Raw genomic sequence first — 12,438 nt, 5'->3', positions numbered from 1 at the left:
ACTTAATCAAGTTAATTTTTTATTTTTATTTATTTAGATTTAATATACAACTTTGCGCAGCTCATACTGCTGACTTTCGGAATATTTGCTTACTTTTAGCGATGTTTCATCTAAAGGTACAAAAGAATGGAAGCTTTGAGTTCCCGTAATAGTTTTGGCATTTTTGTATCTTGAAAGTAGCTCTTCTTTTGTTTTGTTGTATTCAACCGCGTCTCCGTAAGCAACTTCTATGGAGGTGTTATACGTTTGTGAAGCCCAATGATAAAGGTCCTTCGCTGTTTGAATTTGATTTTTATTTGCCATGCTATAATTCCGAGCGCCTCTTTTTAATGTCCCACCTATACCATCACATGCAGATTTTCAATGGCTAGTTGCGTAAAAGTGCCACTCAGCGAATATTTCGAAATCAATTTTATGATGACATAAATTAATTAAGTTGTATTTGTTTTTGTACTGTGCTCCTGCACCATCTGACACGTAGATAATTTTCGTAATTGAATTGCTTATATTAGCCTTAACAAAATTAATCATTTTTGAAATATATAGATGAACTGCTATGCTATCATGGATATTACAATCGGATATTATGGCAAAGGTTCTAGGCATTAAATTATCGTTATCTTTGTAATAAATAACGAACGGACGTATGGGGGCTTGATTATTATTCCAATGATATCCTTGAATGGCATCTTGTATAACAAACGCATAGTTTTCAGCGAAATCCATTTGAATTAGCAGTTCTCCTGGCAGCAGTGTCATTTTTCGTTCACTTACGAAGCGGGACTGGCGCTTAGCTGTGAAATGATGTGACACCAGCTTATTGATGTGTTGTACAAAATCGTCAACAAATATGTTTGTAGTAGAGGAAATGGTTTCGAGATTACATCTGAGTGTTGTGTTCCATTTTTTGTAAATGACTTCTTGAATCGAATTTTTTTGGTAATATTCCAACATCATCGTTCTAAGGTTCGTTAAATTATCGTAGCACCGACCACACATTGATACGCAACACTCGCTGTTTTCTATATTACCATTACAGACAACGAATTTAATAACATCCTTATAGCTTCTGAAATTATGTTGACCTTCCATCGATTTCAAACCGGATTTTTCGAACATCAGTTTTACATTCTGATGCAATGTGCACACACAAACATTTTGCTGGTTTCCAACCCCAAGTTTGATACAATTCTCTGATCGCAACATGGTAAATTTTGTAAATCCTAATTGAAGTGAAGGATGTATTTTTCTAAATTCATAGTAAGTTTCACGAAGTGATGACAGCATTAGTCTTTTTTGAACTTTCTCGCGTATGTTTCCTTGTCTTACTACAATTGAGTCCTGTGACCCAGGCATGATTCGGCTGATTTCATCATCTTCATAAAACAATTTTACTGTTTTTAAAGTTTGTTCAGGTAAACTACGCCTGTCCATGCTAGAGCGTTTGACGTCCGAAAACTTTGTTTTATTTTTTTGTATATCTTTGCTAATTTTTATCAATTCGTAATATAAATCATGCCCAAAAATGTCTTTAATTTCCTTAGATGTCATGGTGTTTGGTAATAGAGATAATATTTTTTGCTTATCCAAATTATTTGAGCAGTTTTCGATTTGATATTTCATGTTCTCCAAAATTTGTTCGTAGTAAGCTTTGATCTTCTGATAAAGTTGACAGTGAACCACCTCCAAGTGAATCCGAAATACTTTGCGCAATTTGCTGTGTTTTTTTTTTGCAGTATGAATCCCTTTCTAAATATTTTCGCTTCATTGGCGATGGATGGCTTCCAAGATGAGGAATAACATGCTTATTTATATTGTCGACGAGTTCGTTGCGTTCGAGTGATTTAGTATAGCTGCTGCATGTTGGAACTTCCTTATATTCTTGATACAATTCACCGCTAGTCAAGATTTCTTGTGTCTCTTCACTTTCCGTTTCAGTAGAACGCTGATTATCAGCAATCTTGATAGCATCCTTAAGTTTAAAGCGACAACTTTCGCAAATACGGCAACGATGAATGTCGGAGACTGCTGAAAAATGCTCAGATATCAGCGCTGCTTCGTTTAAGCTAATGTTTCGAAGTTGAGAGGAACATTTTCTTGATAGCTGCAAACATCTGTATTTATTAGTTGATTCCATATCAATGCCTAGTTTCGTTCTGGTCTGTGTCTATCCGTTGTGTTGTTTTTTATAGTCCATGGGTGCTGTGGCAGGTAATGTCAATCTATGTGTCCGTGGTAGGTAACGTTAATATGCGTGTGTGTTTTTCGTTTTTGCTTGTTCATTGTTACGTGTTTGGTTGCTGTACCTTCTGGCTTGTGCTGTTTTTTGTAAACTAGTTTTAAGGGTTCAAATATTTCGTCAGAGATAGTGTTGGTTTGTTCGTTTATTATCCTGCCGTCAAATGTTTTTAACTTGTATATCTCCATGTTCTCAAGTACATTGAGCCGCCGACCTTTTCCTTGTACGTGAAGTATTCGAGCCGTTGTTTTGATGTTAGCTGGGGTGCACCCCACTGGAATAAAAATTTTTTACAGTGTATTTTTTCAAAAGGTGATTATAATTAATACCTTTCTAACGGTATACAAATTTTTGAAATCGGTTGATTAGTTTACGCGTGATATCAAAATATCAGAAAGTAACCAAGAGATGCATTTACTTAAATAAATTAAAAAAAAAAAAAAACCCATTTTAGTTTTCAGATATGTTATATATATTAAATAGACCTTTCTAAAATAAAATTTTATTTTTCAAAATCGCTTGATCTTTGAAGTCTTTTTTCAGTTTTAAATTTTATTTAAAAAAAAATTTTTTTTTCAGTGTACTAAAAATTTTTTACAGTGTATTTTTTTGAAAGCTTATTTCAATACCTTTCTAATGGTACGAAGATCTTTGAAATCGGTGAAGCCATTCCGTAGTAATCACACTTTAAAAGTACCTATTATCGTCATTTTTCTAATATTTTCGGATATTTCGATACCTTGCCACGCCCACAATTTTTCGAAAATGCAATTTCCAAAAATGAGGTTGTGTTTGGGTGGGTAAGATGTAACCCCATGCAAAATTTCATCAAATTCTGAGGGTGTCGGGTTCAAAATGTACGTTTCTTTCAGCCTTTGATATGAAATTCATCATATATAAAATTCTTCTGTCACGGTTTTAGAGGCTGAACTCCTCCGAAACGGCTGAACCGATTCTCAGGACATATTGGGTAGGTCTGAGAATCGGCCAACGTCTACCTTTTTTTTCGCTACGTGTCTAGGGTCTTGAGATCAAAACGTGGACCTGGGTACCCCTAGAATGTGTTTATACAATATGGATATCAAATGAAAGCTGTTGATGAGTGCTATAGTATAGGATAATTTTCATACCCCTGGGTGACTAGGGTCTCGAGATATAGGCCAAAACGTGGACCCGGATACCCCTAGAATGTGTTTATACAATATGGATGTCAAATGAAAGCTGTTGACGAGTGCTATAGTACAGGATAATTTTCATACAACTGGGTGACTAGGGTCTGGAGATATAGGCTAAACGTGGGCCCGTGAACGCCTACACAACGTTTTTACATTGTGGGTATAAAATTGAAGCTGTTGATGAGTGCTTTAGTACAGGGTAGTTTTCATACCTATTGGTGACCAGGGTCTCGAGATATAGGCCAAAACGTGGATCAGGGTAACACTAGGATGTGTTTTTACATTATGGGTATCAAATTGAAGCTGTTGATGTGTGCTTTAGTACAGAGTAAGTTTTACACCGCTCAGTGACTTGAGTCTCGAGATATAGGCCAAAACATGGACCCGGATACCCCTAGAATGTGTATATATTATAGATATCAAATGAACGCTGTTGCTGAGAGCTCTAAAGTTCATTGTGATATTCGATTTAGTCGCATCAACCTGGCAAAACTGATAAATATGCATGCGAAGCCGAAATAAAGACAAGAATTAATAATACCCACATACCTATTTACATACGTCCTATTCGATTTGCCTGAAATTTCGTATATAAAATTGCCTATATTAGTATTTACGATGCTTCTTTATGGGAAGTATACCAGAGACAGACTGGGGCTGGGATTAGGACTAGGACTGGGACTGAGACTGAGACTCGGAGTGAGACTGGGACTGAGACACGGAATGGGACTGGAACAAAATACATACCACCTTCTGGGACTGGCAATAAGAGATGAAGAAGAAGGAGAAAAACTTGAGAGAAGAGAAAAGAGAGAAGGAGACTGAGAAAGAGATAGAATGAGACGAAGATGGAGATGAAGCGAAAAAGACGGAGGGAGGAGTGAATAAAAAGATTAGGAAAAAATGTAGAGGGGTATGCAGATAGGCCAAATTTAGGGCAGAACAACGTCTGCCGGGTCTGCTAGTATATACATATATATAATTAATAAATAACACCTTTTTTTACCAATTGTGACAACTAACACAGTTGATATCAAATACTTGATGGCTGCATCAAAATGAACTTTATCATATAGATGCTTTGAACGCAATCTTATGCATGAGTTGACTACATCCATTTTTATGGAGAACGGCATATCGAGCGACACTAGCGCCATCTGACATACACAAGTTGGCAATCTTCATCTTTTGCTAGAAGTAAGGCATAAGAAGAAGAATTCAACACTTGCTTCGGCTATAAGTGCTTTCACACTTTGCAAGTGAAATTATTTTTCCCACTCCCAAGTTTCAACTGATAAGTCTTAAGTGCTGTTTATATTTACAAACTCAAGCAACATCTTACGTGATTGTGGCGATGTTGTTACAGTCTTACATAAAAATGCGTTAAACGCATCTATATGAAAAAGTGACGCAGCTAACATGGAATTACCTTGGTTTCTTCTAACATGCTACAAAAGTATGGACATTTTTTTCGATGAAAATAAAGGATTACTTTTCTGAAATTGAATAAGTGGACAAAATTTTGATAAAAAAGGACTTTTAAACTAAAGCTTTTGCAATAAAGCAAAAAAAAATTTTTAGAAATAAAAATAATTTTCAAAGAATACTTATTTTCTTCAAAATAAAGAACATATGGTTACCGTAAGGACATCCCATATGCTTTTACTAAGCAGCTAAAGAAAATGTTGGTGTTGAAGGGTGACCGTTCGTCCATTTCTATACAGTATTTACTGACTTGCGCACAATAAAATTATGCTTATATAATAAGAATTGAATATAAAAATTTCGTAATAATTTTGTAGAAAATTTTTCCTGCAACCAATGGAAGCAATGTAATTTTTATTCCTAATTTTATACTTCCATATGTCGTTAATATTATCTACTATTTTTTTGAACAATTTTGTACCTTTATATATAAGCACCGTTAGCACCAAAAAATGTACCAGAAATTTACTCATTATTATATAGGTATTTTAAATTTTTTTTATTGACTTTTCCATGTACATTAATTGCACGATTATATTTGTATATGAATCCAGTATATTTCTTAATTGACTTGCATTTATCTTCAAGAGTTTTTAGTGGTTTGAAACAATAGATTTTTCTTATTTTATTTTAACATTTTAATCGATTGAATTCGCACGCGAATCTGCAGATGTTCCAACTTAAACTTTACGTCAGCGAACCAAGTGCAAACTACGACTTGAGCAGGGATGCTGAATGCTGGTGTCAACAAGACAGCTAAAGTGCCAGATTTGTCAGATGACTTTGACGTGTGCACTCTTTGGTGACGACTATGACATTTCGAATTACATTGCTTTTATTAGCTAGGTTGTATGTATGTAACGGGATCTTTGAGCATAATTTTCACCAACTTCCATAAGTTTGATTAATTTGAAACTTTGCACACGTATCAAGGACCGATGACAATGCATAGTTTAATGGTGGGGTGACATAAGCGCATGTGACATAAGGTAAATTGACCTTATTTAGAATGGCCATTCGGTTAATTGAACCTTGCACACGTATCAAGGACCGATTACAATGAAATAATTGGATGGTGGGGTGACATAAGCTCAAAGGACATAAAATCAATAAACCTTACTTACTGCAAATGGCCATACGGTCGTAAGGTCAACTGGCCATTTAAAGTGGCCATAGGGCCAACAGACTTTAACGCCCTTCAAAATTTGGTGTAGCGACCATTTAGGAAAATTCCGTTTGAAAAGTCCATTAAGAATATGGAAAAATTAGAATTTTCTTTATGCGTAAACATCAATCAGTCGAGGTCCGTCACAAATGGCCGACGTCTGAACCTACTCGAAAATGGAAATCGAAAAACAATATACATCAAACTAAAAAATTAAATATTGTTAACAGTTTGAAAAAACTAAAAAACCACTTTTATATCTAACCGAACTAAAAATTAGAAAATAATGTTTAATCACAAAGATTTTATGTTACTAATGCAATAATGTGATTAAAAATTATTTTCTAATTTTTTATGTTTTTCAAACTACTATTTCTTATTTTTAGCTGTAACCGAAGCTCTGGTAGTGTGTTGAGTTTTTAGGCCGCTTTCAATAAAAACATCCACCAAGTATTGGATGATAACTTTTTTTTTTTTGATCTCAAGTGCTATGATTTGAGGGCTTGGGTTTGGAATGCCAACAATTTGAATAGCGCGCCCTTGTAGGATCATTCATGCGACCCATTAACATTAACATTAAAATCAGCATTAATGACTTTTTAGAACAATTAACGGTTTTATAAAACCATTGAAAGCCATTACCTTATCTTTTCAATGCAGTGTGTGCCTTCAATGGGTATACTTTGTCCAATTCAGCTTCTACTTTCTATTCTCTCTGAGCAGTTTAATTCTATAGCTCGAGGCGTGGATAAATGTACAAAATTGAATAATTAAGTATCGAAAATAAGTTGAGTAATGATTATATATTGTTTTTTTTTTTACGTAAAATTTATTAAATTTTGAAAAGGCTCCGAAAATAATCTTAAAACGAACCTAACGGAAATTCTCATTTCAATTGTAAGCTGATAAAATGAGAGAAATGTAAACTTAGAAAATATTCCACATTTTTTAGACCAAATGCACAACAGTCAGAGAACGCACCACTTACACTCAGAGAAAAACGCCGTTCTAAATTCCAGCACCACCGGACTCAATTCAAGCTTTTTATGTTCTTACTTTTTTGTTCTTTAAAAACGAGCGACCTGTTCTCAAAACAACAACCTTGTTCTTGAACTGACAACCATTTTCTTGAAAAGAGAACGGCTGGTCTTAAAATATGAACAAATGTTCTATTAATGAGAACGATGTTCTTAAATTAAGAACAATGTTCTTAAGTTAAGTTCATGAAAAAAGAAACGGTACAATTCGCCTGGACAACAATGTTAAATACAACATTTGGCACAAACTACCAAGCAGTTGTAGTGGCCCAGAGGCTATGATGTTGCGGTTGCAATCGTGTGACGCGAGTTCGATTCCGTCAAACTCTGATTTTTTTTAAAACAATTTTTTTGTTCTATTTTTTTAACTCTTATTTTTTGTTTAGTTCCATTCACGTATGCACAGGTAATTCTCAAACTTGTTATGGACTGTTTTAAGTATATATTCAGATTGCATCAATAAAAAGAAGAATTTCTCAATAAGAGAAATACATAGAAAAATGCATATTATGGATTTTTTTAATATTTTGGGAATTAGTGATGGACGATATGGCTATTTTGAGCTATCAGTGAAAATAGATATGGCTATTTTTGAATCACGGCTATTTTTTATAGCTATAGCGATCGCTTTATTTTAACAAGCGCTTCTATACAGAAGATATGATGGGCGATACAGCGATTTTGAGCTATCAGTGAATATAGATATGGCTATTTTTTACAGCTATGGCGATCGCTTTCATTTGATAAGCGAATCTGCAATTATTTGTATACTTGGATATAAAATATAAATGTTTAAGTTTGTTTACCGGAGTAGATTGAATGTTATACATTAATTTAATTTAGTATACAGAATATATGAACCAAAATTGGAATAAAAAGACAAAAATATGTACCTTTTATTGTAAACTGATGTAATGTGAAATTCTAATTTTCTGAGATGTTATGATATATATTATTAACTGGCTTACGATAATATGTTCAGTCTCGTATTACACTCAATGAGATGAAACTAGCTGAAATAGATGTATATGCATCTTTTTAAATGTAAGATGAATCAACCCGAAATAAATCTGTATATGTAACACCAAAAGAACATGATTTATTTACTATATTATACTACACCGATGTATTCAGAAATACTCCGTATGAATTTATTCTGAAAGTTGTATTTGGCTGCATAATATTTGTATAGTAAAGTGAATCAATTTTTAATGAAAAATACAGAGGAAAAATATAGCAAATTCTTCAAACTATTATAAAAATATTCTTTAGCAGAAAATTATCCACCGACTTCAGTGCCCTAGAAATTAGCCAGAGAATTGAACCATATACAAACCATATGACAAAGCTTGAATTGCATTCTCCCAAAAAACTTAAATTTTGAGTTAATCTGTTTACAATAAGACGAGTGATATATGTTTCTATAATTCTTTTATTTTTCCATCAAAAACACAAATTTTATACAACTGTTAACGGATAAAGCCTAGAAGTATTAACTTATGAATAACACATGCATTAGTTTCATGTCCAAATCAGTTTTAGCAAGCGTAAAATATGCAATTGTTTTGTTGTTAGGCCAACGTCCCACCTTATTTCTATACCCTCCTGTGTTTGCGATTATTTTAAATTTTTATCGTATTCTGTTTCTAGGCGCACAAGTGGACCAAAAAGTTTCTCGTATTGATAACCATTTCATAACGCAATACCACTTGTGATCGTTCAGTATCTATACCTGGCTTCTCTAAATCGTGAAATGTTATCAATATTTTCCTTCCATAATTCCTCTAATTTATTTGTGCTGCTGATATTTGTTGTGCACGCCATCTTGCTCGGTAGGCACCTGAACCAACCACGGCAAAAACGAACGGTCAGTTATAAGTGGCTTCCATTGTTCTTGATCCCAATTCATATTTTTCAGAGTTTTGCGCTGCACATGGTTAACTAAAATTTAAATGTATTCGTTTAAATACGCCTTTTAATATTTACTCCATTTTCAGCTTACCGGCATAACAGCACTACAATAGATTCCTGTGCTGGAATGAATCCTAATACAATACATTACGTACTCCACACGAGTAACATTTTTATTACTGTTTCTCCAAGTGGACCTTCAGAATGTAGGGTGACTTCCCTATGTTTAGCCCTCACCGAAAGATTAACAATTTGTGATCCAGATGTGCTTCCACGCACATTGCAAAACCATTTTTTGCAATTATTGCACATCACTTCGTCGTCGAAATTGTTGTTGCACAAGTTTGCCTTGTTCCGTTCGCCGTTTCCACAATTTCTCTACACAAAAAGCACACTTTTTTCGCCGTTATTTTTTCGTTGTGGAGTTCTTAAGACAACTATCCCCATTTTTCGATAATAGCTGGCAAACTTTTGTAAAAGTATATTTTTTCCAATTTTCGAGATAATTATTCCTCTTTGTATCCAATAAACCTTTTTACTCAGTCGGAAAGTAAATAACACAGATGAGTAGTGATGAACGATATTTTACTATCGATGATTGCATCCCCGCTATCACTCTTAGTATTACCCTGCAAAATTGTTGGATTACGTGTTCCATTTTCTTCATGTTGGAGTACTCTAACAATACTCTTTGCAATGCGTTTGCGGACCACCATCAGCCGATCATTGCTCGTTTTTTAACGACCGTGATCACGACACGATGACGATCGAACAGAGTTGCCAAAAGTAAAATATTGCATACAAATAACTGATAATAAAATTTTACTTTGGCAACTCTGATAAAATGCAACAGCGCACTGGTTTTATGTATACATACTATAGTATAGAGAAATATTAGTTTCTTTATTCACGCAAATGCTAAATAACATAAGAATATTCGTAGAATAAAATATAAAAGTTGTATTGCCCCTCTTCATTTACTTTCATATTAAATTAAATTCACTCCGATAATTCTTTCCGACAACACAATTCCTCTTTAGTACTTTGGCATATGATCCTCTGTGGGTGCTCCATGGAGTACTACAGTGAAAGTACTTTGGAATGTACTCTCACGTATGTACTCTATGGAATACTCACAAACAAAGCGAGAGTGGGATCACCTACTCCTCTCCTAGGACATCGCAATGTTAATTGGAGCACATTTTTTGTATGAATACAGATTAGATTTGGAGCAATCCTATACTCCCAAAGGAGTATTCATTACATTATTTATAGAGTACTCCCGTTTTTTGAAGGGTAGAATTTCATGCTGAAGGAAAATCGCCAATCGCTATTGGCGATATTGTGCCAGAGGTGATTGTCATTCAAAAGAATCGAATGAAGGAAAATCGCCAATCACTGATATATTTGGATTGCAATAGCTATAGCTATTAGCGATTTGTCAATAGCGGCGATGCAATCACCAATAGCGAAATATCGTTCCATCACTATTGGGAATTAATAATAGCTTTCTTGTTATTAATATTTTTATTAATGACAAAAAAATTATTATTAATTAAAAAAATAAATAAACGGGTATTATTTGAAAAAAATACCTTCCCACTCCCTCCAAAACTTCAAGCACAGACCGTTTTTGAATTGAGACCGAAAAATGTTTAATCGACCACAAATCGTTCTCGAAGAGTGAGAACGAAAAATCTTAAATCAAGCGCACGTAGTGCTTGAAATGAGCACAGAAGGTTCACACATTAATACCAAATTTGTCATAAAATATGAACGGTGTGCTTGCAAAAACTGTTCTTAAAACGAGCCCATCGGTCACGAGTTAAGAAAAAACGTACTTAACAGAATTTTGTCAACGAATGTTCTTAATTTTAAACTTGTTTCGTTCGTTTTAGAACGATTTTTTCTCTGAGTGTACGCAATTAATTTGTTTTCGATCTGAACCTGCATTTGGCGCCAAAAGTTAATATAAAATTCTTCTGTCACGGTTTTAGAGGCTGAACTCCTCCGAAACGGCTGAACCGATTCTCATGAAAATCTGTGAGCATATTGGGTAGGTCTGAGAATCGGCCAACGTCTACCTTTTTTTCGCTACGTGTCTAGGGTCTTGAGATCAAAACGTGGACCCGAGTACCCCTAGAATATGTTTATACAATATGGATATCAAAAGAAAGCTGTTGATGAGTGCTATAGTGCAGGATAATTTTCATACCCCTGGGTGACTAGGGTCTCGAGATATAGGCCAAAACGTGGACCCGGATACCCCTAGAATGTGTTTATACAATATGGATGTCAAATGAAAGCTGTTGATGAGTGCTATAGTACAGGATAATTTTCATACAACTGGGAGGCTAGGGTCTCGAGATATAACCCAAAACGTGGACCCGGGTACCCCTAGAATGCATTTATACAATATGGATGTCAAATTAAAGCTGTTGATGAGTGCTATAATACAGGATAATTTTCATACAACTGGGAGGCTAGGGTCTCGAGATATAGCCCAAAACGTGGACCCGTGTACCCCTAGAATGTGTTTATACGATATGGATATCAAATGAAAGCTGTTGATGAGTGCTATAGTACATGATAATTTTCATACAACTGGCTAGGGTCTCGAGATATAGCCCAAAACGTGGACCCGGATACACCTAGATGTGTTTTTACATTATGGGTATCAAATTGAAGCTGTTGATGTATGCTTTAGTACAGAGTAAGTTTTACACCGCTGAGTGACTAGGGTCTCGAGATATAGACCAAAACTAGGACCCGGATACCCCTAGAATGTGTGTGTATTATGGATATCAAATGAAAGCTGTTGCTGAGAGCTCTAAAGTTCATTGTGATATTCGATTTAGTCGCATCAACCTGGCAAAACTGATAAATATGCATGCGAAGCCGAAATAAAGACAATAATTAATAATACCCACATACCTATTTACTTACATACGTCCTATTCGATTTGCCTGAAATTTCGTATATAAATTTGCCTATATTAGTATTTACGATGCTTCTTTCCGGGAAGTATACCAGAGACGGACTGGGACTGGGATTGGGACTAGGACTGAGACTGAGTCGGAGTGGGACTGGGACTGAGACTCCGAATGGGACTGGAACAAAATACATACCACCCTCTGGGACTGGCAATAAGAGATGAAGAAGAAGGAGAAAAACTTGAGAGAAGAGAAAAGAGAGAAGGAGACTGAGAAAGATATAGAATGAGACGAAGATGGAGATGAAGCGAAAAATACGGAGGGAGGAGTGAATAAAAAGATTAGGGAAAAGTGTAGAGGGGTAGGGCAGAGCTAGACGGAAAAAGCTTATTAAAATGTATGCAGATATGCCAAATTAAGGGCAGAACAACGTCTGCCGGGTCTGCTAGTAAAATATATATTTAATTCATTTAAAAAGTTAAATATTAAATAA

At 34.9% G+C, this 12,438-nt stretch overlaps 2 protein-coding genes across 7 annotated transcripts in view; one reads left to right on the top strand and one right to left on the bottom strand.

Moving 5' to 3' along the window:
* Positions 1-5,634, bottom strand: part of Hasp (Hig-anchoring scaffold protein) — a 71,640-nt gene extending 66,006 nt beyond the window's left edge. Inside the window, exon 1 of one of the 4 annotated variants that reach the window (XM_067764271.1) lies at positions 5,321-5,634. In XM_067764271.1, the coding sequence (XP_067620372.1) occupies positions 5,321-5,372 (52 nt within the window). In that variant the 5' untranslated portion in view covers positions 5,373-5,634. The remainder of the gene's footprint in view (positions 1-5,320) is intronic. The other 3 variants (XM_067764272.1, XM_067764273.1, XM_067764274.1) reach the window with 3 other exon arrangements.
* The window catches only part of LOC137239232 (uncharacterized), a 145,841-nt gene that overhangs the window by 66,308 nt on the left and 67,095 nt on the right, over positions 1-12,438 (top strand). The gene's annotated exons all lie outside the window — the stretch shown is intronic.

Source organism: Eurosta solidaginis, chromosome 2, assembly GCF_040869045.1.
Source record: "Eurosta solidaginis isolate ZX-2024a chromosome 2, ASM4086904v1, whole genome shotgun sequence".
NCBI classification, from domain to species: domain Eukaryota; kingdom Metazoa; phylum Arthropoda; class Insecta; order Diptera; family Tephritidae; genus Eurosta; species Eurosta solidaginis.
Note: the sequence above shows the minus strand (reverse complement) of the source record. Positions and strands in the feature narration are given on the sequence as shown.